At 41.7% G+C, this 25,485-nt stretch overlaps 2 protein-coding genes across 6 annotated transcripts in view; one reads left to right on the top strand and one right to left on the bottom strand.

Annotated features, from left to right (window-relative positions):
- The window catches only part of cdca2 (cell division cycle associated 2), a 32,972-nt gene extending 26,251 nt beyond the window's left edge, over positions 1 to 6,721 (top strand). The window contains exons 13-14 of one of the 2 annotated variants that reach the window (XM_085424775.1): positions 1,504 to 1,669; positions 1,851 to 6,721. In XM_085424775.1, coding sequence (XP_085280901.1) covers positions 1,504 to 1,669; positions 1,851 to 2,734 — 1,050 coding nt within the window. In that variant the 3' untranslated portion in view covers positions 2,735 to 6,721. The remainder of the gene's footprint in view (positions 1 to 1,503; positions 1,670 to 1,850) is intronic. The other variant, XM_085424776.1, reaches the window with a different exon arrangement.
- An 11,232-nt stretch (positions 6,722 to 17,953) lies between these two features.
- On the bottom strand, positions 17,954 to 24,379 carry LOC146656989 (uncharacterized). Of its 4 annotated transcripts, none has more exons than XR_014913999.1 (6): positions 24,260 to 24,379; positions 21,359 to 22,756; positions 20,682 to 20,785; positions 20,341 to 20,493; positions 18,549 to 18,641; positions 17,954 to 18,405 (listed from the first exon to the last, which is right to left on the bottom strand). XR_014913999.1 is itself a non-coding variant. In XM_085424789.1 (5 exons), exons 2-5 carry the CDS (start codon positions 20,736 to 20,738, stop codon positions 18,306 to 18,308), a joined length of 399 nt encoding a protein of 132 aa, XP_085280915.1. In that variant the 5' UTR covers positions 20,739 to 20,785; positions 21,359 to 23,530; the 3' UTR covers positions 17,954 to 18,305. The 4 variants fall into 4 exon arrangements, 2 of the variants coding, with proteins under 2 accessions (XP_085280915.1, XP_085280916.1); XR_014914000.1 differs by lacking the exon at positions 24,260 to 24,379 and having other exon boundaries at positions 21,359 to 21,463; positions 21,747 to 23,532; XM_085424789.1 differs by lacking the exon at positions 24,260 to 24,379 and having other exon boundaries at positions 17,954 to 18,401; positions 21,359 to 23,530.
- Between the last annotated feature and the right edge of the window lie 1,106 nt (positions 24,380 to 25,485).

Here is a 25,485-nt window from a genome sequence, read left to right on the forward strand (position 1 = left end):
CCAGCCGGTGGAACTAAAATGAGGACAGATTAAGCAACTCAATGTCTTCTTTCTCACCTCGCATGTTTTCACAAACATATCCCAAAGAAAGTTGGCAAACAAGCCATCATGTTGTTTTCAGTTTGAAAGCCCACGTGAGGCGTTCGCCCAGTCAGATGCAGCCCAGTGTTTACACGGTTATGAGAGAGAGAGCTGCTGTCGAACACTGAATGGCTGCAAAGTGTCCAGTCCTGGGAAGCAGGGAGAACCCTCACAGGCAAAATAAAAAATTTCCCCCTTAGACACAAACTGTAGCCGTACTTTAGGTTTGTTTTTTTCTTCATAGATTAATGCTCCCAGTCAGGACTGTATTTAAAGCTCTGTGTTCAGATCTGTCAAACAACTTCTTCAGTTACACTCTCAGGCTGTGCGATATGATGAAATATATCGGATGACAGAATTAGAACATCTATCGTTTCATATTATACGCTATAATTTGTCTCGTGGTGTCGCAAAATACAGTTTATTTTTTTCATTGTTTCGATGGTCACAATGTGGATGCAGCCACGAAGAATACCAGCATGGCCAGTGAAGATTATACAGAACCAGTTAGCACCAAACAGAGGGACCTGGTTAATTATGAAAGGTCTGACAAGGACCAGAAAAATGTATCATGCAAATTATGCTCAAACCGGTTCCCACCACAGACTCAAACACACACAAACCTCGTCTACCACCTACGCAAGAATCACGTGAAAGAGTATGGAGAGAGTTTACGGATGAGAAGCAAAAAAGAGCCGTCAGGTGCTCAAAATAAAACTTAGACTCAAATGTTAGAACGGGCTTTTCTCCGCAGCACGCCGTGTAATGAATACAAAGAAAAGGGCAGCTGTTATAACTTATATCTAAAAATATATAGCTTCATGCATTGGTCAAAACACTCGACTCCAGGTACACGACGCCCAGCTGAAAACACTTCACACAAGTTTAGTTGCCTGAGATTCACAGAATTTACACACATTGCACTTTTTTGTGATATATATCGTTATCGGGATGTGAGATTTTGGTCATATCGGGCAGCCCTATTACACTCCATGAAATGCAGACAGCTGATGAAAATGAAAGTGCTGTCTGACTACAAGACACACTGATGAGCACAAAGTGTCACCGAAGCAGAATCGTAAGAATCGGAGGATGAAGCAGATTATTACTCCTGCAGGGATTCAGTTTTCCATCTTAAAGGTTTTATATCCATAACACACATTTGCCCAAGAGCATGAGTGAACATTCTCCAGCAGTTTCTTTAACTTTAAGCTAATTGATAAAATATTTTCAGCTTTTTTCAATTTTATGTTTGTGTTTATAAAATATGTTTGTGCATTAGATAATCATTGTATTATTAATGAAATGTGCAAGATCGAAACACTCTGCATACCATATCAGAGGTGGATACTTGCCAGCTTTAACGCTTCTGCAGGCTTGTCAATGCAGAAATTTCTAACACTGCAGTTTGTTGGTCCCCAGATGACCTCCAGCACAACGCGTCGATGGAACAAGGACGTAGACCGCTCGCTGTACGGCTCACGTGAATATGCCTCCAAGAACCCCGCCCTGAGTCCCATCACCGAGAGGCTGTCCTTCATCAGTCAGTCTCCAACAGCACAGGAGACTCCTTCAATCAGCTGTAAGGGTAAAAAAAAGGAAAAGAAAGTTGCCAGTGTGTGATTTAACCTGTGGTTGGAGACGGTATCAATGTCTGGATGTCAAACTTTATTTTAGTTCCTAAAAAATGAGAACCTTTGGATTCAGGGGAAACCAGTGGAAACATTTTTTTCCTGAGATTTTTCTTTTGTCCTCATTTTTCTTCACAGCTCCAGATCAGGAAACCCAGCTGAATCCTGAAGTAACTAATGAAACTCAAGTGATACACGACCTCGCTGTGACAAATGCCTCAGAAACCACTGTAGAAGTTTCTGTCACATCGCCCAGCTTGAGTGAAAAAAGTGCCGGGCAGGACAGCAGGCTGTTGGGGGTGAGGGTCAGAGGAAGACGACTGAAGAAAAGGAAGGTCAGTGTCGCTGACAGTGACCTGACCAGAGGAGAGACAGAGCAGCAGCTCTATGAAGAGCAAACCACTACAAGCCTTGAGCTATCAACGAGAACCCCTTCTGTACATGAAGAGAGACAAGAAGACACTGTTGAACTTTGTGCCCAGACCTCTGCAGATACACCCTGCACAGAGTCAGAATATCCCGTGAGTGCACATGTACCTACTTTAGACTGCCTGAACAGCACAGAGCCAGCACACGGGAAAGCCAAGCATGGCAGGAGGAGCTCTGTAAGCAGCTCAGTGACAGCGGAGCAGGAGAACTATGTAAAGAAGCACCAAACCAGCTGTGAAGAGGAGGAGGAAAGACAGGGAGACCGAGCAGCAAGCTCACAGGAAAACATCCAGTCAAGCTCTGATAGCCAGGAAGAGGGGGAAACGGCTCATGTGGACCTTGCTCCCTGGCAAGCTGACTTTAATTTTGAGGATGTGTTTAAACCAGTTTGCACTAGAGGGCAGCGCTCAGTGCGGCGCAGCCTGAGAAACCAGAGCAACGCTGAGAACAGCAGCAGTGCAGGACTCACCTGGCTGCCTCGTACCTCTCCCGAGTCCAGCAAAGAGACCCGCAGGAGGACCCGGGGCCGTCGGCTCAGTGCTGCTCTGCCCAGCCAACCGTCACTCCCTGAGGAGGCAGGAGATGCCTCCTGAGATCATTTACCTAACTTAATGAACTGAGATTACACTTAGCTAAAACATTGATTTTTTTTTTTTTCTTTTGTTTCTTTCTCTGTGAATTATTAGAGATGACCAGCAATTTGTGAGTGGTTTCCCTCCAGTAACTAAGCTAGTCAATATGCTGAGAGCTCAATCATCTCTGCTGACCACCTAATCAATATCGTGGCACTCGGCTGGTAATCACAGTGCATCTTCAGTCTGCCTCTACAAAGTCACTGGATCAGGAAATGAAGTCAATATCTGCTCCTGAGGCTGGATGAAGATGGCTGTGTCGCATTCACCAAATGTGTCAGCCAAAGGCAGGCGGGCTTTACACAGAGAACTTAAATGAATGTGCTCAAGTAATTCTGCTTAATTGTGATTGGTGGTTGTTGTTGTTTGTTTTTTAATAATCTAAACAGTTGTGGTTATTGAAAAGCAGATGCTTGTAAGGTACAGTTTGAACCTTACAAGCATCTGCTTCTAACTAAATATATTGCCTCCATGTAAAGATGGCACATTAGAACAAACTGTGTTCATTTAAAAGGATGCTTTAGATTCATTTAGAGCAAATTAATCCAGATAATAAAGCAGCCGCTTGTCTCCACAAACGTGACGTTCCAGCTGTGTGTGGTCACTCGAGTTCAAGTGCAGCAGCTTTCCCTTTAGCATAAACCGTCCTGTTCTGTATTTTAAACATGGCCAAATGCCTGAAAGTAAATTGACCTCTAACCTCCACCCAAGTTCCAGCGGTTATTGATTTTTAAAATCTGTTGCTCAGTACCGGCTCCATCCATCTGTCACAGAGGGCAGTAACAAATTGAGTTTCAGATTCAGTTCACATAGGAAAATTGGCTCGCAGAATGATGCATGACTGTAATCTATCCATCACTGAGTAATTGACTGCCTCCTTTTACATCAAGTCAGTCACTTGGCTGAAGGACGACAGAGGTTTTTGGCCCCACTAGTGATCTGCCAAGGCCTTTTTCTGCTCTCTATTCCCACCGGAAGACAGATGGACAAAATCATAAACCCACTAATGTGATGTTGTGTGGCTGCAGTGGGGCCACACTGCCATCTGGTGGCACTCTTGCAGAATTGCTGCTTATTGATGTGCCGCTCCTGGGAGGGTGCGTCAGGAAATGATGCTACTGTCAAGAGTGGGAATAATATAAATGTGTGGAAGTTCAACTTTATGGATGGCTGCTACTGCTTGGAGAGAGAAAAAACACACAGACTAGGCTCGTGTGTGTGTGTGCGTTTTTCTGCTCGACTGTGACACTGTGTGTTTGTCTGCTCTTGTCTCTTTTAAAACTTGTATCATCTTTGTAAATGTGCAGTTTATAGAGTTGAAGCCAAACTGCTGCACCTCTATAATATGAGTGGGTGTTGGGTGTGTTGTCTGTGAGAGAGAGCGCGGGAGAGTGTGTGTACGTGAAGGGTGTGAAGCCCCTGTCCCTGGCAGACGGGCATACTGAAGGCGGCTTAACACAAGAACAATGGGGTCCTTTGACCAAAACGACACCCCCAAGACATGTGGCCTCCTGTCACCGTGGCAACCCCCCATGGGACAGAGCAGGATGACAGCTGGAGAGGAGGACTTACAAAAATGGAGTCCATTTCTTTCCACTGAAGCTCTCCCGGCTCTATATCTTTTCCCCTCTTCCCCCGGGCCTCCTCTACACTTTGGCCCTGGTCAATGCAGGATACATCTCATTTTACAGCTCCGTGTGATTGACCTTACAGGCTTCACTTGCCACCTACAAATCCTCCAGAGGGAAAAATAAATAAATTAAGAATCAGCGCCAACAATAAATCAGCTCTTTATTGGCTCTCATTACTGTCCGTAATAAGAGCGCATTGAGCGTCGCAGACAAATACGCGGCTGAGCCACAAGATTTCACACTCGCTCTGCTCTTGATTTTACGCCTCATTTTAAAACGGATGATCACTTTCTGTACGAGCACAAAGAGACATAATCAGTTATTTGTACTTCCAGATTTAGAGACCTTGGTCTTTCAATTAGTTAATTAGTAACTGAATGGTATTAAGTTGTCCCGCTGCCTGTGGCCTTTCTGCGCTCTGTGCTGCGAGCCTTCTATTATTGATGTTCAGAGGCACGATCTGTAAGCCATACACAGCTCTCCTATGGAGCTGAAGACAGCAGGAGGAGGGCGACAAAACAAAAGGCAGGACAACAGCAAGAGACCCTCGAGCTACTCTGTTTGGTTTGCTGTCCCAGTGTGTCTGCATGCTGCGACTGGCTCAAACCTGTTTAAGAAAGCTGCCTCTACACACAGACGAGAGGGCGTAGTATAAATTCTTCATGCCTAATCTAGGAATCCAATACTGGGAACATACTAGGACATCGTAATCGGTCATTTAGTGCTGCTACTTTAAAGCAGCCTTGGATTAAAGTTGGGCTCAGAAATTTTAACAGTGGAGCTTTCAATTTAATTTCCCTTTTAGTCTTAAGACTAGGGTTAATCCATGTGTGGGAAAGTGTCTGCACAATTACAGCTGTGACTAACAATTGGGTAATCTGTCTCATCCCCCCCAAAAGTGTCCATAATCATAAAGAGAGCGTTTACTTTTTTCATAATTCCTGTTTCCATAATGGTTGATCCAACGTTATGGACAGCTATTTTTAATGCAAATATACATTTGTAGTGTTCATATTTACAGAAAGCAGGGAAAGAAACATTAAAACTATTTTTCCATTAAGATGCCAAATGCATTTCTTTATTTTCATTCCTGAACAGAAACATTAGTTGTTGAATGTTATGCTTGATTCATTTCTGACTTCTAAGAGAAGTCCATAGTGTTTTTTTTCTGGTATAAAAAATGTGATTTAAGTCATTTTTAGTTTTAATGTTTTTGACAGATTTCTCAAATAGTTTTGTTTTCTTGTTTTTATGACAAGTGGTCTAATAAATCAGTTAAGCACATATATACACATGCATATAGTGCTTTTCTACTCTAATCTGGTTAGAAACACAGCTAAGCTGCAAGAGTTGCTAATCCTTAATCTTTCTCAAATTGGAGAAGCTCGCAACTTCATGCAGTCTACTCTGGCTGCCCAGCCAAGCTGGCCACAGCCTCGGGCAGAGAGGTAACCAATGCGTAATAGCCAATATAAATGGGGTGCAGGTGTGCATTTTAGTACCGGTTAAGTTAATTAAAAAGAATCTTTGCACATGTGAATGCTTGGGGGAAAAAAACGCTCAAATCTACAAACAACATCAGCAATGTTATCTGTGTCGTTCTAACTGTTTGTAGTCGAGTCTGATGTCTTTATTTTCTTCCAGAAGCCTGCTGTGTGTTAGGGGTGTGATGGGGAATACCCAATTAGACAGCAAACGTGGGTGCCCGTGTCATTGTTTCCAAACGTGTTTCTATTCATTCACACTAAAATGCAGTAAATTCTCCTGTAGTGCTTCTCACACACTGGAGTTGTCTGGATGTTAGGCATGAATGTAGGAAAGATCTGAGTTCTAAAAGAAATATGCACGGCCCTGTGGAGGTCTTTCACATAGATGAGAGACGGGGAGAGCACCCCAGCAGTCAGGTCACTGACATGTATGACAGCCCACTAAGTTTGTCTAAAGGCACCTGAACAACTCGGACCATGAGAAAGCTCTATTGGAACAGATGTGAGTGGTAATGCACGTGTAAGCAAAGCTGTGTAACTAGTTAAAGATTCAAAACTACACGCAATGAAACGGCGAGCAAGGGAAGAGTACCAAAGCAGCATTAGAGAGGTTGCCGTTGTGCCAGGAGAAATTAAAGGAGAGGAAGTAAACGATGCGTCCAGCATTATGTGTGTTGACGAAACAGAGCTCTGCCGTCGCATACCTGCGCAAATCCTGACTGTGTCTGAACTCGATTTATTCTCGAGTGCTACAAACGAGAAAAACCCCGGGTGTTCAGATGAAGAACAGAGGCGCTCACTCGAATGTTAATTCTTCAAACGCGCTTTAAAAAAAATCTAACAGGCTCCATTTGATTGATGTTTGATGATCTTTGTGTTGTAATCAGAAAGATTTCATCATCTTGTAGGGAAGATGATTAAATTCATTTTTCACCTCAAAATTCTACACACAATACCTCATGATGACAAGGTGAAAAGTTCTTGTAAGTTTATTAAACAAAACTACAATATTTCCATTGATCATCTATCAGATGCTTCTGCTACTTAAGTGAAGTCCACCTGTGGTAAATTCAGTTGACTGGATGTGAGCCCAATAAGCACACAACTGTCTACATAAGGGCCCATCGTTAACGGTGCATGTCAGAGCACAAACCAAGCTGTGCAGTCCAAGGAACTGTCTGTAGACCTATGAGACAGGATTGTATCAAGGCACGGATTTGAGGAAGGGTACAGGAAAAGTTTCTGCATAATTGAGGGTCCCAGTGAGCACAGTGGTCTCCATCATCTGCAAATAGAAGAGGTTTGAAGCCACCAGGACTCTTCTTAAAGTCTCTAGACTCTTCTGAGCTAACGGGGTAGAGTGGGCTTAATCGAGATGCTTGGCCTGAATGCCAAGCGTCGGATCTGCGGGAAACGAGGCATCGCTCATCTCCTGGCCTGCTACAATGAAGCATGGTGGGATGCAGGGACTGAGAGACTAGTCAGGGTCAAGGGAAAGATGAATGCAGCAGAGACATCCTTAATGATAACCTGCCCTAGAGCACTATGGACCCCTGACTTGAACAGGAACCTGAACATCTCTGGAAAGTTCCATGGGTTCCACAACTCACGACAACACTTACATCATTAGTTCTTTCTTTTTTTTTTTATACTGTAGTTATGTTTGAAGTGTTTTTAGGTAAGGAAAATTATACCTAATAAATTAAATTATACCTTAAATTATAAAATGTTATAAAGCACTATCCAAAGACATGTGTTTAGCAGACTGTGTTTTTCAACAGGTGTTTTGAAATATAATCATTTAAAAAACAGGAAAACAGTTTTCCAGGGAGAATTTCACACATGCTGTAACACACAGTGGCAGACGCTTGGAAACCTTAAAATAACTAGTGTACAAATTGCCTGCTCAGGTGTGTTACTCCTTAACAGAGCACATTCAAGACCATTTCTTTTTTTGTTTGTTTTTTTTGGCTTGCTAACATCCACACTCACACTTTGGCAGTGTCCAGCATTTTACAACAAAATGTAAGTCATAGTACAAGGATAGGTGTGTATAGCTATTTGCACTTAGCCCCCTCTGTGTACTAATCTACTCACTAAAGCCCTTCTCAGTGCAGGAGGCGACCCAGATCAAGATCTGCTGTGGCTGGCTCCTCTGTGAGAAATGGGCATGGCTGACACATGTCAGCCGTGATAAATGAGCAGGTGTTTAGGTCAGTGTTAAGTAAATGGAGTCATTATTGATGACCTCAGAGCCCCCCTGTGTGTTGCCAGTATCAGTGATGACTTCCAGGCGCCACGCTGCAGTACAAGGGGACACTGTGTTGTGATTCTGGGGGTCAGGTGAGGACTCGCTGCCTCGGGGAACACACTGCACTGTCTACCACAGTAGCCTGGACCGATGACCTCAAAGAAGGAAGCTCACCAGAACTGGAGCACTCGGGCGGCCTCTGTGCAGACTGTTTGTGACTTGAACCTGCGATGGTTGTCTCAAAACTTACTTTCTTCTTCTGTTGTCCCGTGGGAGCGGGCAACTGGGTTTGTGTCACCACTCAGTGGAGCTCCAGTGCCACAAGTCACTGATCTGTCATAGTGTTACATGAAGTGCATGAAACACATACATGGTATTATCAGCAGGCAGCTGCCCTCAAAGAGACAATCTGGAGATGACTGTATGTCAATAAAACCCAATTTTCATCACCTTACTCAACTTCAAACCCATTAAAAATCTATTAACTATGGTTAAAATCCAGGTCTGTGCAGGAAACCAACCTTTTTTAAGTCAGTAAATATGTATAATGTACAATCATTCCACCCTGGAAAAAGACAAGTTCAGAGAAATCATTTTAAAAAATGACCATGAAACTTAAGCCCATGATGAGTGGATGGACAATTTTGACCACAACTGTATATCAGCACCTTCTATGCTGCCAAATAGCAACAACCATAACCGTCCTTTTTTGAGTCGTGATAAAGGCTTTTTCATGTTTTCATGGATTATTTTTAGTGGGTTGCTGGTGCTGCAGCAATCCACATTCACTTCCATCTTGACCAATAACCGCACATATCTACACTGAAGTAGAAGCTTAAAAAAAGATGCACAAAATGACGTTGTAGGAGGTTTGGTCCCTAGTTCCTGCAGTCAAGGCAAGGCAAGGCAAGTTTATTTGTATAGCACAATTCAACAACAAGGTGATTCAAAGTGCTTTACAGAGACATTAGAAACAAGAACAAATAAAAAGCATGATTTAAAATTGAATAAAACAAGCAAATAAACTAACTAACTAATTAACAAACAAACAACAGTATATAAACTGTTCAGACTGCTTCCATCAGGAAGGAGGTTCTGCAGCATCCGGTCCCGTACCAGCAGACTGAGAGACAGCTTTTTCCATCAGGCCATCAGACTGCTGAACACGTCATAGACACCTCAGCTTCACTACTGGAACTTTAACATTATGCACTCCATACTGTATATAAATGCCACTTGTTTTGCACATATTCAACTCTGTATATTTTATATATTTTATTATTATTATTATTATTATTTTATTTTATTTTTTTACTATTTAATTTGTAAAAATGTGTATACACACACACACACACACGTAGGAAAATATTTAGTATACACATCCAGAAATGCATATACTATTATATACTGTACATATATTTATTAGTTTCAGGTTGGCCATTCTTGTATTTTGCTCGTTTGTGTTGTTGTGTTTGCACATCTCTGTTGCTTGTGGGGCTCGCACACAAGAATTTAACTCGCATGTGCTGTGCCAGTGTGCCTGCACATGTGATGTGACAATAAAAAGTGATTTGTGATTTGATTTGTATATAAAATCAAAACAGATAAAATCAGAACAGTAGATAAAATCAGTAGTTAAATGTAAGTTTTGAAATTTAAGCTTAAAGTGTGGATTTGGTGCTTTATTCAAATGCAGCTGAGAACAGGTGAGTCTTCAACCTGGATTTAAATAAACTGAGTGTTTCAGCTGATCTGAGGCTTTCTGGGAGTTTGTTCCAGATATAAGGAGCATAAAAGCTGAATGCAGCTTCTCCGTGTCTGGTTCTGACTCTGGGAACTGATAAAAGACCGGATCCAGATGACCTGAGGGATCTGGATGGTTCATACTGGGTCAGGAGGTCATTGATGTATGTGAAGACGCACAGAAATACAATGTTTTCCTTCAAAAGTTACAAGAACTTCAGAAGTTCCATATCCACTAATTAGCACGGACACCTTCATTTAGTGATGCCACATGATGAAAAAGTAGTGACATTAAAAAAATGTTTGATTAATTCTAAGCTGTCCAACCCAAATTTCATGGCCATCTATCCTCAAGTTATTGAAATATTCCACTGTCAGCACAAGTTGAAACATGAGAGGATCGAAGGCAGTCTAATTTGCAATAAATTGTAATAAGACTAAATTAAAAGAAATGTGACAGTGGATTGACTGGTCCAGACTAATAAGATTTAATCGTTGTCATCAACAGGGCCTTGATGCTAGCATAACAGTATCATAGACTCCATGTAGCCATCATGACATAAGCCACTGCTATGAAAAGTCCCATTGTGATGTTTCAGTATTTGCCGATGCAATCATGGACTAAATGTTGGGTCTAGCTACTTACCATTCACACCAATATGCTTCTATGCAATCTGACTTCTTTTTTCTTTTTTTTAAATCAGACGAGTCGCCCCCTGCTGGCCATCAATAAGAATATACACTGGAAGAGTCCAGTTTTGCAGTCTGCGTGCAACAATCTATAACGAAGCCAAGAACCTTCGAACTCCGAAAAGCCACTTGAAACGCATCCCACATTAAGTATCCCGAAAACCTGTTCAACACGAGTTTGCACGCTGCTCTGTCGCTGCCGATACTGCGGGCAGGAAACGTGCATGTGGAAAACCTGGATGGATGAGACACGATATTATCATCACTCTCCACTGCTGTCTCTCTCCATATGAAAAACACAGCAAGCCCTCTGTCACTGTCACCTGCGTGAGATACCGCCATCCAGAAGGACTCAGAGTATTTATCAGCTCCGGCACGATGAGTGTAAGCACGCCACGTTATTATACGTCTCTCAGGATAATCTGTGACTTTCATTTACATCGATATGATTACATAACACGCTCCATCTGTTGCTTGTTGCTAGCACATGGGGGAGACAAACATGCATAGCTTTACACAGAGAGGAATCTAATTATTCAATTAGGGACTGTATTGAATGACTAACTGATTCACTGCAGTTTACATAATGACAACACAGATCACTACTGCCTCTGTAATGCAATTTAGTACTACTGTGGAGGGCTCATCATTCATGGGAATGTAGTCTTCTTCTTCTTCTTTTTTTTCCTGGCTTCCATTACCGTGCAGTAATCTGAGAGTGGCAATATATACTGCATTGATTAAATCAAGAAATCACACATCGTTAGCGTTCACTCGCCCATTAACCAACGTATGCCTTTTGACATAAATCTCAGCCCTGGCTCTTAATGAAATTGATTGAAAAGGCTCTTCATGTTCCGGTGTGAGAAAAAGCTTGTTGTGCAAGTAAACGATCAAAAAAGAAGGAAAAAGTGGGGGCGGCGTGGAGGTGGGGGGGAAGTAGACAAAGCCTGCTGAGCTCCTGAGGTTAGGACCCCCCCACCCACCAGGCCCACAGGAATGCATGTGCGTGTGAGAGTCCTGGAGGCTGTATTGTTGTCTGTGGTGCATCTTGCTCTGCAAACACTGTGGCTCCGACTTGGGAAGGAGCCTATAATGTGGGAGGTCTGGATACCAAACGGCCAAACATGGCATCATGTGATATCATTTCTTTTTGTTGTGTGCAAGCGGAGAAACCCTCTGTGGTGCAGTTATTTAGTTACAAATGAACTTCTCTCCTAGGAAGAAATGGCTTTGATGCTGTCATAAAAACCTCTCGAACAAACAGACACTAAGGCTGGACCGGCGCTATCACCCGTCTTTTAATTATCTTTGTTCCGATCTTCACCGTTTCCACTTTTATTGCCTTTTGATTGCATTTACACAGATTTCTATTTGCTTTGCTGTCGAGACCTGTGTGCCGTGTTGGGGTTTTTCTGTTTGCCAAAGTCTGAGAATTAGGCTGCCGTACTGCCATCCAGAGCATTAGGGTATAATAAAGCAACACAATGGCTCATGTTACCAGAGATGTAATCAGGATGGAAAATAAAAACTTTTTAAAAAAAAAAAACAATAACACTGGGGTTGAATAGAAGTCAAAAAATACAAAATGGAATAAGCTTGAAAACCCTGAAATGGAAAATGAGCAAAGCCATTTAAAAGAGAAGTTTTGACACTTGCAGAAATATTGTTATGTTTCCAAAACATTACATTTATCTCATGTGTTCAGGATGAAGCCGCAGCATGTCGTAGATGGTTACATGCTTAAATATTTCCAGGATTCTCAGAGGCTTTCTTTTACTTTTAGATTCTGTTTTGTTTTTGCAAAAGCAACACATAGTCTTTTAAATAGTGAGCTGTTTTTTGATTGGTTAAGGCACTGGTAGCTGTTTGCCTCTGTTTTCAGTCAGCATCATATAAACAACACACACATCAGTGTTCCCAAGTGAACAGTGTGTTTCCCGAAATGTTGAAATGGCCCATTAACAAACCAGAGTCTTTAGGCCTAGATGATCTCCGATAATAAGTAAGTCTGCTCTTAGTCCATTTATTTTTATTTTTCAAAAGCTGTATGTAAAAGATGGACAGGGCTTTGGGGTCTAAGTGTTTTAAACTGCAGTCTTACTAATGGCCAGCAGGGAGGGTGACTCCTCTTGTTGCAAAAGCAGTCAGAATGTACTGTACATGCAATAAACACTTGAGTTGAACTGTTGGTCTCAGTTGCTTGGTTTCAGGTCTTACTATTAAGCTGTGGTTATTTTGGTATCTGCAATCCCAACTTGGAATAAAACGAACATTAAAGGTTTGCCATTCTTGTGGCCGGGCTCCTTGTTGATTGAAAAGTTGCTCCTGCGTGAGATGTGTTGGTGGTCTGTCACAGCAAACCATACATTCATCTTTTATATACAGTCTATGCTTCTGTTGTTGACCCTGGTTCTACTTCAACCCACGCACATTTTTAGCCTGCATAAGATGCTTTCCAGCATACAAGACCAAACACAAACAATCCTGCCGTTATAACTTTATCTGATATATTTGCTAGATGACAGAAAAAGGAATTTCACGTAACAGCCTCTCGAGATTTATCTACAATATTTAAATAGACTTCCTTTTTGCATTTGGAATATCCTGCAAAGCAATTTTTAGCACATAAAAAAAGTTTATCTTGTCTTCTGATGAACCACAAACTAACCCAGACTACATTTTTATTCCACTGAGTGTGAGATATTTGAAAGTTTGACTCTGTTTTTGAGACTGTGCTGGTTTTAATAATCACATTTTGTCACTTGCTTGTCAGTTGTCTCGCTTGAGATTCTTTATGACACACCTTGATGAAGTCAGCACTGTCTCCCCTGTCTGAAAAACAGCTTCAAGAAAAGTTTTGACTTTGGCTTTTGACTCCTGCCTCTAAAAGTAAGAAACTGCTACCGTGACTGGATCCTCCTCTGCTCTATTTAACAGTGGTAAAGTGAGAGCTATTTGTGCATGTTAATGGCCTTGTCAGAAGCCCGTTCCTCACATCTACATGCACTTAAAACGACAGTTAACCACAGCAGAACAATTGATTTCTCAAACAGCGTAGTCCTCTACATTTTCCTCCCTGTCTCTCTGCTGCTTATGTCTGACATACAAGTGTACTTTTCGGCACTCTCGGGCACTTCTGAGTTTGAGTGAAGGAGATGGGGTTTGTGGGAGATTTCAGACAGCAAGAGTTGGAGTTAGGGGAGTTGGGGGGTGAGTGTCTGGCTTAACTTTGAGCTCAGCGCTCACAAGCTGTACTTCACCTTCCAGCTGCTCTCCGAGCCTTTGGATTCAAGGGAGAAAGCAGGGGAAAAGGGGGAGGGCGGGAGGAAAGAGGAGGGGTTTTGGGCTGGGTGGCGATGTTGGTGGGGGTTAGTTGGACGGGTGGGGGCACGCTCTTGGGCGTACAGGCCCTGGAAATTTCCGTTGTATGTTTCACTTCTTTTCAGGATGGGAGGGGTTTGGAATTAGACTTTGGGTGGGGGGGTGAAATGGTTGCATTGGGGTCTGGGGACTTGGCAACCAGCCAGCCACAGCAGGAAGCTTTTGCTAGTTTCACACAGACAAAAAAAAAAAAAAGTGGTCCTGGACACTGGCCGGCTATCTGAGCACAGCGCTCCAGTCATCACCCGAAAAACAGGAACTCATAAATGCAGCCTGCTCGGATGGTGGCACAGGCTGACTGCTGTTTAACGCCACAATCCACATTCAAATTTCTTATTATATACAGTAAAAGGCACGAGCACAGGGACGAGAGAAGAGTGAGCAACTAACTCAAGCCATCGTTTGATAATGTCCAGGTTTGTTGGGTTCATTCATTTGCCTTAAACACACCTGACTTTTCCATGACTTTTAAATACTTACACATCAAGAGGCCTTGATTAGTTGGAAAAAATGTAATTCAAGCTGGACTCGATATGTAAACATCCTTATTTACCCAAACTAAACAGGCTTTTAATTAGAGAAACTATTTTAATTGGATTTCTCCATAATGGTTCTGACATGTAACTGCAAGAGTATTTCAAATAAAGAAAAAAAAATACTCACAGGCTGCGTGGACGACACACAGTTCAAAATCTGATAACAAAAACAGCAGCAGCAATAAAACAAGCGCTGTAGCTGTACCACGAGTTTTTTTTCATAACCACGGGGATGCCGTCGGTTTATTTGGCTTGGCAAATGTCCAGCTTTTAAACCAGAGGCAGGAAGAAGTGAAGCAGAGCAAAGAGCCAGCAGGCCCGACAGCAGGCATTCAGAGCAGAAGGTGCTGCTGTGCATCAGGTGGAGGAGATGTGCACGTTTCTCTGTGTGTGTGTGTATGTGTGTGAGAGAGAGAGAGGACAGGGAAGGGGAGGGTTGCAGGGGGCAGGTGGACACTGGTTCGGCTTGCTGGGGGCTCAGGCCTCACTAGCAGGTGGATGCTCGGAGAATAGAATTTTTTTTTAAGGGAGGGATTAGGGGGATGAAAGGAAGCTAAGGATTACTGGCCTCCTTTTCTGCACCAAAGATGGAAAACGAGCCAAGGGTGTCATACTACAACATCCATTTGCTGGTCGGAGCAAAAGCTGCTACACAGTGCCAAATGTCCACTATAGAAATGACGGTTGCTGCATCCACAAACACCAGATAAAACTGCACAATACATGAATAGATAACCACGATCATGAAATGCTGCTTTTATGGGGTTTGTGTGAAAAACCCTTTCTAGATGGGAAGCAGTGATTTTGTCCCAGACAATCCCAGATGCTCACTTGTGGAAGTTGTTGGCTCCTAGATTAAATGGGAGATGTTACGTTCTATATTTTTATCTCTTTGCATGATCTGCAGTTTAAAATATTCCTCATTCCAGCTTTCTTCTGAATGGCTACTCTTTGTGAACAAGCGATAGGATGTAGAGGCTTCTGTGATCACGGAGAACGTGACCATATAAGGACATCCACGCTTATCAACGTCACAAAGATTTAAGAGTAGAAAAAAACGTCTGAATTCTGAGCTTTTGGCACACAGTACGGTGGCCGTGAGAGGTCAAACGTACTCCAATTTTAAAAAAAAAACACCAGCAAAAAAATAAATGCTATGCTAAATGCTAGATAAAAAGCACACAAAACACAACAGATGTTGAATAAAACAAAACAGAAAGAGGAGGAAAAGACATCAGCAAGCACGAGAGCAGAAGTGATGAGCTAACAGTGAACAGCTAATAGCAGTTAGCAACACGTTAATAAAGTGTCTGCAGTATTACGTGAAATGTGTATTTTAAAAAGAATATTTACTTGCATCTTTTTCTCCCTCACAACACTAAAGAATCCTCAGCTGATTTTAAGCGCGTCTCGGTGCAATTTTTTACATGTTTTGGTTTTAGGTCACTTCATCAGCTGTTCCGTCACCTTAATAGAATAGAATAGAATAGAATTCAACTTTATTGTCATTGCACATGCACAGGTACAGGGCAACAAAATGCAGTTTGCATCCATCCAGAAGTGCTTTAGTGATATAGATATATTACAATATATATTAGCAATAGTATAGATATGTAAGTATATTACAGAAATGGGTCTATTATGGTATGTTATAATGTACACGGTATGAAGTATGTTGTGAATGTTCTTTAACTATAAGTATGTACAGGCTGTAGTGAGTACAAGCTATGTACAGGATATGAACAGGATATAAATATGAAAAACTATACAGAATATGAAATAAATAACTTTACAGAAATCTGAGATATACAGTTATACAGAAATGGGAACTATGCAAGTTGTAAACAGTTGTAGGATTAAAAATTAACGAATGTACAGAATGATTATTTACACAGAGCTATACAGTAGTGCAGTTAAGATAAGTGAGGGTGTGGATAGTTTCTACAGAGGCTATATAAAGTGCTAGTGGTTGTGAGTGGTGGTTCAGTCCATGTTATTATTGTGTGTTTGAGGGTACACTTGTCCATTGTGGGTGTGTGTATGTTCAGTCCATGTGTTAACGTGGGTCAGATGTCAGGAGGCAGAGTTCAGGAGTCTGACAGCTGTGGGGAAGAAGCTGTTCCGGTACCTGGTGGTCTTAGTCCGGAGGCTCCTGTAGCGCCTCCCAGAGGGCAGGAGGGTGAAGAGTCCATGTGATGGGTGACTGGGGTCTTTGATGATCTTCCCAGCCCTTTTCAGACACCGCTTCCTGTAGATGTAGGTGTAGGTGCTCCCTTCCTTCCCCATCTCCAGCTGCCTCCCTCTTCCCGCTCCTCCACAACCACCCACACATGCAGGACCTTGGAGTAGGGGTATGTCACCAGGGTGCAGAGGAGGCCACCCCCCCCCCCTGTCCCCTTCTGGCTGCCTCTGCCTCAATTTTATCCCACAACTTAGACATTCACATTACTCACACTCTCATTACACATACATATAGGATCTTGGGGGTGGGCACGATACACGGAATCCAAAGTACCATCAGGGTGTACACCCCACCCCTGGCGTCGTTGCCCACCTCTCAATGTTAAATACACTCTAAGAAATAAAATGTTGTATTTACTCCACCCAGTTATGTCAACCGGTTCCACACAACTGGGTTAGTGAAATATAAAATGTATGATATATTTAATTTGAACAAGAAATTTTAAGTACATCTGATAACATTTGGATAATTAAATGCAAATCAAAAGAATCATGTTGTATTAGTTGAATATCATAATGTTGATCTAACTAACCTTGTTGATTTAAATTGAGAAGACTAAATAAAACCTACTCAACCAAAACAAGCTCTACTTACTTTAAGAAATAACATGTTGTATTTACTCCACCCAGTTATGTCAACCGGTTCCACACAACTGGGTTAGTGAAATATAAAATGTATGATATATTTAATTTGAACAACAAATTTTAAGTAAATCTGATAAATCTACTCACCCAAAACACGCTCTACTGAAACTATAGGATTAAATCACTTTAACAGAATTGCAACTTATTCTATTTAAGTTTGTAAATTAAAAAAATTGAACACCAGTTTATTCAGTTAACCTAACTTTAATAACACTTTGTGTAAAACTTGTTGAAGCACACTTTGAGCAATTCAAATGCTTCTAGATCTTTTTTCTTAAACAATCTTTACATATATTCAAGTGCATTTTAAGTGCAGGAAGACAAGATAAAGAATGTCATGTTAAACTGAAATGATTAAAACTGGAAAGTGTTGTGATTCCAACATTTTTAACATTAACATGACTTAATGTAAACTTGATTGGGCTACAATGAAAAGCCCACAATACAGCCCTGCAAACAGCTGGTAGAAATTACTTTAGTGTCATTTTTGTCCATATTTACAAAAATAACCTTTGCTTCAAAACTTAAACTGAAGTCCAAAGTTAGGAGCAGTCTTTTTCAGTGTAGTTGGATGTTGGTAAAGGTTCAAGAACAAAGAACGCAGAAAAGTGAAAGGCCTTGCAGAAGTTCTTGTGGCAATTCAAACTGAACAGTTTATGAAGTGCAAGGAGAAGGGTTCGAGAACCTTAAAGTTCAGTGTCCTCTATAGTTCAGTGCAGGCTGTTTCACTCAAGCAGTTTGTTTTTCAGAACCTGCACCTTCATGGATAGGTTGTTCCCATCCAACTCCATCAGCACCTTCTGAAGAAATTCAAATGTGTATTTCAGGTGCTTTGGGTAGCTCAGATTTAGACTGTAGATTAATCCAAGCAGGAGGGCACAACCCTTTGCCACATCACTAAGAGCTTGCAGCACAGTGCATCCTTTACGATGACACCAATGTCCTCAGGTGTATCTGCAGAGTTTGCTCCTTCATGTCTGAACAACATAGACTCCCAAAGTCAGCTTCTCTGTTTCTCTGCTTGCTCCAAGATCCACATAAATAAAAATAAAAGAAAAAGATAAGTTAATTGCGTACATATACATATGGACAAGTAAGTCCACCTTCCATTTCCAATCCCAAATTAAAAAAAGGAAAATAGCTGATCATTTTCCTTTTTTAACTTACCAAGAATTCCTTGAACAGGTCATCTGGCTTTTCATTTAAGTAGAGACAGACAGCTTTCAGAATGCATTCCCGTCGAACATCAATGCTGGGATTCTGGTGGAGATAAGAACTCAATATGAGGGAAGTTTCCTATTTTGGTTCCTTTCAACCTCTTTACAAAACAAAGTCAAAAATATTAACACATAATCCAGATAAGTGATTAAGCAATGTTTCATAACTCACATCAGTGACGTGCAGTGAGGTTCATGATTGGTAAGGCACTGACTCCTCTGAGTCAGATAAACAAATATATGAACTCAAAAATCGAAGCTTTTCAATTTTGACATTACGTGAAAGCTTTCATTTTTGCTTTAATAAATTCTAGATTGTTCAACAATATATTTAATAATTGTGCCCCTAAAAATATTCAAATTAAATAGAAGATTAGAACTGGGCAATATGGACTTAAAATCCTATCATGACATTTTGTGGTATTTTTTGCGATAACAATAAGTCTGTGAAGGTTCTCAGTCATCCAGGTCATCGTAGTCTAAGGCGCTTGGAAAGAAAAGTGAAGCTTCTTCAGTGAAGAAGCTTCTCGGATGAGAGATGAAACGTCTTCAAGCAACTTAAAGAAGTCCAGACGCTTTTCTTTCCAAGCTTCTTAACAATAAGAGTTACAATAAAAGATCATAATAGTATTTTTGCCTATAAATCTATCAATGCAGCCTCACAAATACAAATACTGCAAATTAAACTTAGCAAATGTGCTATTTAGACAAACCAGCAGTTATTTATCTTGTTGAATTGATAATAAGTTTGACATTAATGGAAGTAATAGTCTCAACTAAATTATCATATATTTTTTTAGAGGTTTGAAAGCAGTCTATCATTTTAATCACATAGGACGTGTTTTATCACAATATTGATAAGCGATGCAATAAGTGCCCAGCCCTACAGAAGATGCATTAAAATTTATTTAGGTTTGGTGTGTCTCATTTTTTGTGTGTAGTAAATAAATTGGTCAAATGACCTGGAAACAATTATAGAAAAATCATTCATTTTACATCAATTTATTAATTTATAAATAGGAGATGCATTAAAATAAAATTGGTGCGTCTCATTGCTTAGGACTGATTTGGTGTCAATTTGTCCTTTGTGAAATTTACTGATGCTCCCTAAGAGTGCTGCTTTATCCACTGTGTCAATGGCGCTCTCAGTGTAATGTGATTACACTGTGAATCCATATACGTGTACCTCTTATACATGTTGCCTTTAGGGTTCAGCACTGCCCTCCATCAGCCTTACTCCATGCATTTTTGCAGCACATTTATGACCAATAACATTAAACATGTAACACAGATTCGTCAAATACATTAGGTAGTCTGCAAGTCATCATCTGTATTACATGTGTAATCAAACATGTACGTTGGCAATTTAGAGAAACAGCAGTGGGATTGCGCATGTGTGTGTCTGTGGTGAGACACAGCATCATCATTGCCTCCTCTCAGCGTTTTACCTTGTATTTGAACAGAAAATCCGTAATGACAGCAATTTTGACCATAAAAATATTGAAATCACACAGAAAGCAAATTAAAAATCTAGTGTACAAATTGAATTTCTCTTTTGTTAGTATTTTACTTCTCATTAAGGTGCCTCACTTGACTGCATGTCACTGATTCACATGTATCTACAAAATATTCAAATTTACACATATTCAGTTGAAAAAAAATTCTGATTAATGACAGACACAGAAGTTGAAGAAGCATTCAAATAATTTCAGAGCTCAATCAAGGTCAACTAAAATACATACCCTATCCATGGCTGCCATGATTAAGTTGATATTGCGTTTAGCTGTTCCCCCCTTCTTTTTGAACACTCTAAGGTGGTCAGCGTAGTGGTCCAGCTTGGCCATGAAAGTCGACAACAAAGGGACCATGGTGATGCGGGCGAACTCCGCAACAACCTGAAACATATTAAAAATTACAACTAGAGAGTATTCTCTATTAATTTGATTAGAGGCCACATGCAAGAATGTTACAACTTTCAGTCAAACATTTTGTATCTTTTAAAATTAACAATTTACAGTACTTTGTTCTTCAAATACAAGTTCTTATGAAAATGACTTCCAATAACAAAGTTAGTAAGAATTACCTCAGTCTCTGAAAACAGGGCAGGCCATCTGTTTTTGACCTCTGCAATGAATGGCATGTCTTTGATGATTTCCTGTCTTCGGTAGCGATGATAGCCAATGGAAACTGATACAAGGAGTTAAATGGATTATATATAACAGTATTACACATTATTCTGCACTTCAATGACAACAGATGAACGCATGTCTTATACTTTACAAATCAAAATGTTAATCGCTTAAATCCCTGCGTTTGACACTAAACCAGAAATCAACATGGAGTCGAATTCTTTCAAACAATGTAGCAAGTTAATTGAGGCACATTTCTAAAATACACTATACATTCATTTCATTCTTCAAACTACAGGATCGCTGGCGCTCCCGGTGGTCATTACTGATGTCAGGGAGCAGGTGCGGTAGATGTTGGGAGTAATTTTAAAACTGTCGGTCTTAGTAGGCAAGTCTCACCTTAACAGGAATCGCAAAAGATTTTGGAAAATTACACCGAAGCAGGTTCAACAATATTTGTTAAATGTCTTCATACTTCTAACACGTGAGAGAGGTATACAAACTAGAGTGTTAAAAAATTTACCAGGCATCATTTGTTTAAAAAAAATGCAAAAGTATTCCCGAAAGTGTCAGATGTTTATCAGTTAGTATACATTAATCAAATTTGTCATCCTTAAATTGTTGTACTTACCAAATAATCCTCAGATGGCGATGGATTCTATCCAGGATACTAAGCATATGCAAGTCTCAGTTGAAAATGGCGGATGATCAAACTTCCACACTGCACATGTGCAAACTTAGAAGTATGGAGAGCCTATTAGGACAATCCTCTTTAAATTAAAGTGCTCTTCATTTTAAATGAACTTTTTACGTTGGATTTAATTTACTGCATTTTGTTGTATTGAAATCTTATGTTGTTAATTAAATTCAAAACAACATACTTGTGTTTAAAGTTAAAAATCAATTGGTGGCATTAGTTTTAACATAAAACATTTACATAATGCTACCAACATCAGTGTGTCATTTCTTAGAGTGTACACGTAGACATTGAGGGCTAGCAGGAGGGACCATGCGCTTACCTGCTGCTCTCTGGCAGGTAGCTCCATGCCCTCCTGGGTTTTAAATGCACCTTAGAACACATATGCATCAACACTACAATGAGCGGGTGGAGGGAGGTTTGGAGTCTTCTCTCACCCCCGTTCTCTGCGACCTGCTGGAGCGGGGGGGCTAGGAGGAGGAGTTGGCCGTCCGACTGCGGTCTGGAGTGTGGGGCCTCCCTGCTGCTGCGGAGTCGGGGCAGTCTGCCTCTCCCCACCGCAGGGAAAAGGGTAACACCACCTGGGTCTGGGTGCAGTTTCCCCCTCCAGGGGTAAGGGCACCTAGACCCGGTTTGTAGAGTACGCTTGGGGAGTGTGATCGTGTGTACAGCGTCTCTTTATGTCTGTCTCCACGTTGGTTGAGTGTGGAGTAAGTGCATATGAGAGCATGGGGGGGGGGGGATGGATGTTTGTATATGTGTGTGCCTGTATTTCTGTGTCTATATGTCAGGTTGGGTGTCAGGCGCCACCTCTCTGGGGACATCTCAGGCCCTCCAAGGTTTGGAGGCCTATCTCCCCCTACCACCACTTCCCTGCCAGTGGCGGACTCCCTCAGACATCGGTGCGTTGGTGGTTCTTTGTGTCCGGGGATGGGCGTCCAGGTACACACCGGCTCACTCCTTGGCGGCCGCTTATCGGGGCCTGGAGCCTGGGGCTCGCTCGGGCCACTTCGGAGGTGGGGTGCCCCCGGCCTCTCGGCCTGGGGCTCGGTCACTCAGGCACGGCTGGCTGCCGGCGGAGCTCACGGGCGCGTCGCTGCAACTCCCCCTGGCTTCTGCTCCGCGGCTGCTGAGTGAGCCCTCATCTGGGACTCTCCTCAGCTCTTTCTGGGACAGTGGCGCGGCTGCCCCTCTGTTGGTCTTCCTTGGTCTCTTGTGTTCTGGGGGCCTCTGGATGTCTGGAGTTTTGATCTCCTCCATACCTGCTTCATGCCCTGGAGGACGGGGCTGTGGCCCCCCCACACCCTCTAGCAGATCATTACATGAAGGAACCTTTTAAAAAAAACAAAAACAAGCGCGTCCATGCTCACAGGTGTACACACGGGTGATCACACCCACAAACTACACCCTTTTTGGCTCCTACCTCAAAGCACACTGTGTTCTGTTGATCTTATGTGCTGCACAATAATGTTTAACATTTAGTATTTACTGTCATATTCCCATATATCATTGTGATGTTGTTTATTCTATTACTCTTGTTCTCTTCTGCTTGTTTTCTTTTTTCTTTCTCAGCAGGTGAACCAGGTGATCGATATATGCATTTTTTTTCTTTTTTCTTTTTTCTGCTCATTCTGTTGGTTTTTGTCTTTTGCCCTTCTCCCCCGTCCCTCTTCTCAGCTGTTTCTCTTTCCCTCTTTCTTTCTCCCCTTCATTCCCCCAGTCAAGTCTGTCCCGTATTCAGTAAGTGAAAATAAAATGAACAATAAAGGTGAATCAAATGGACCATTACGGCAAGGCTGGGATGGTCAATTTGGTAAAGTAAATCCGTTGGGCATCTTTCTTTGCCTTTAGACAACAATTCTGATGGCAAAAGAGCCAAACGGGACAGGCAAAAAAAAAAAATAAAGGTGTAGGTGCGCTGGGCAGTTTTCACGACCCTCTGCAACGCCTTCCGGTCCGAGGCAGAGCAGTTCCTGTACCAGACTGTTATACAGTTGGTCAGGTTGCTCTCGATGGTGCAACGATAGAAGTTCACCAGGATGTCTGAGGACAGGTGGTTCTTCCTCAGAGTCCACAAGAAGAATAGGCGCTGGTGAGCCTTCTTGACCAACTTGAAGCTGCTCACACGCTCCACAGCCGTCCCCTTAATGTGGATGGGTGGATGTGGGTCAGCATTCCTCCTGTAGTCCACGATGAGCTCCTTGGTCTTCTCGGTGTTAAGCAGCAGGTTGTTTCTGTCACACCACTCAGCCAGACGATCCACCTTAATGTCTCCCCAAAAACATTTCTGCTCTGTCTCTATGTCTCTTGAGTTTTTTTTCTCCTACTTAAGTTGTGTTTTATTGTTTCTATTTCTTTTTTCTTTTTTTTATTCAGCTTCCGTACTGTTTTGTGTGCTTTTGCAGCATTTTTCAGTTTTTGCTGGAGTTTTCTGAAGTTGCCGTGCATTCGAGCTCTCGGGGCCACCATCAACCTAATTCAATTTTGTTTATATAGCACCGAATCACAACAACAGTTGCCTCAAGGCGCTTTATATTGTCAGGTAAAGACCTTACAATAATACACTGTAGGCATAATAGGTCCACTTTAAACACTGCGTTTAATTAATTATCTAAGTCAATTTGCAATAATTTTCTGCCCTTCTTCTTGTCTGTTAGCTGGTCAATCCACTACTAATCTAATAAAGATGAGTATATGCCAACAAAAATGTGTGTAAATACAGTTTTAGATCCTTTAAATATCCCGTCTCGCACTCCTCCACTTCCCCCAGATGACAGTTATAAAATAGGTAAAACTTCAGCTCAGTTTATGTAACTGAATCAATTATGATCTTACCAAAATTACAATAGGGTGGCTCCCTACTCCTCCACTCCGTGCCCCACCCTGATTAGTTTTCTCCTGTTGCTGTGTGTTGGTGAACATGGCCTCTGCTGTGGATCATGGTACACAACATTATTTATTCATGGCTGGGAACGATAGATGCAGTGCAGGCTCCTCCTGAGTATTGTCCATCTGTTAGCTGGCCTACTGTACACAGTAATATAATGTGAGTCCTCAGGAGGCACGTGCTAATAGCAGCTCATGTGTTAACGCATCACACTATTTATCTTTGCAATAACACTACTGTTAATTACAATTAGTTGGTGATTTATTTGTCCCTGAAGGAGTGCGGGGAAAACAGCCAGTAAAATGTGACCTTACTGGGTTTTATTTGATCACCACTGCACTGCTGGGGGTTCGCTCTCTCGCAGGACACCTCTAACATGGGAAAACATCAGGTCTAATTGCTCCCCTATAAGACACCGTCTCTGAGGACTGCTGTACACATCATTTTACACAAAGCTGCAGATAATTTAATTTCCACCCAGGGAGCTCTCGGCATTAGACTGCTGCCAGATTTCAAACACAAGTAACCTCCCGTGTCATGATGGTTGTGAAATTGAAGCAGCAAAAATCCGATTTCATCTACTGACTGATTTTCTTATGAATAAGGAAAGGGTTCTGCTTAGATTGTTCAAACTTCCCCGTGGCGCATTTAGAAATTATTATTACATGATTAGTAGTCTCTCTCTCCTGTCATTTTCTGCAACATACTATAAGTTTAAACACCCATGACTCGCACACATTCGCTTTAAAATTAAGCACAGTGTGGATTCGAGCACACAGAGAGCGATACCTTTAGACAAAGTTGCTTCCACCTGTCACCAGATGCCATAGTTGATGTGACTCTGAGAGCTGCACAAGCCCTGCTTTGGCCAAACGTGGATATAAAATAAAGGTGTTAGACTCGGTGTGTCATTTAATCAAACGTAACAAAGTGGGATGGCCGCAGAGACTTTACATTAACCGCTTCCTTTGCTGGAGAGATAATTCTGTGTTTCACAGTCTGATGAGCGATGCATCACTAAGACTACACTGCACAGGCAGATAATAACATGCTTTATCATGTACTGTAATACTCCAGATAGCTCCACACGGCAACATCTGATCACCTCTGGGGGGAGAAAAAAAAATCTGGCTCAATTTCCATCTTCAGTTTAAAACACACACGGCTTCCACAA

The sequence above is a fragment of the Rhamphochromis longiceps genome, linkage group LG12 (assembly GCF_057381845.1).
Source record: "Rhamphochromis longiceps isolate RC_006_pf linkage group LG12, R_longiceps_female_GT1.1, whole genome shotgun sequence".
Classification (NCBI taxonomy): Eukaryota; Metazoa; Chordata; class Actinopteri; order Cichliformes; family Cichlidae; genus Rhamphochromis; species Rhamphochromis longiceps.

Coding starts and splice junctions, on each gene's coding strand:
- LOC146656989 (XM_085424789.1), bottom strand. CDS start 20,738: ATGCCATTCATTGCAGAGGTCAAAAACAGATGGCCTGCCCTGTTTTCA. Junction 18,642..20,340: donor TCATGGCAGCCATGGATAGG/GTATGTATTTTA, acceptor TATCTCCACCAG/AATCCCAGCATTGATGTTCG. Junction 18,402..18,548: donor ACCTGTTCAAGGAATTCTTG/GTAAGTTAAAAA, acceptor TCTTGGAGCAAG/CAGAGAAACAGAGAAGCTGA.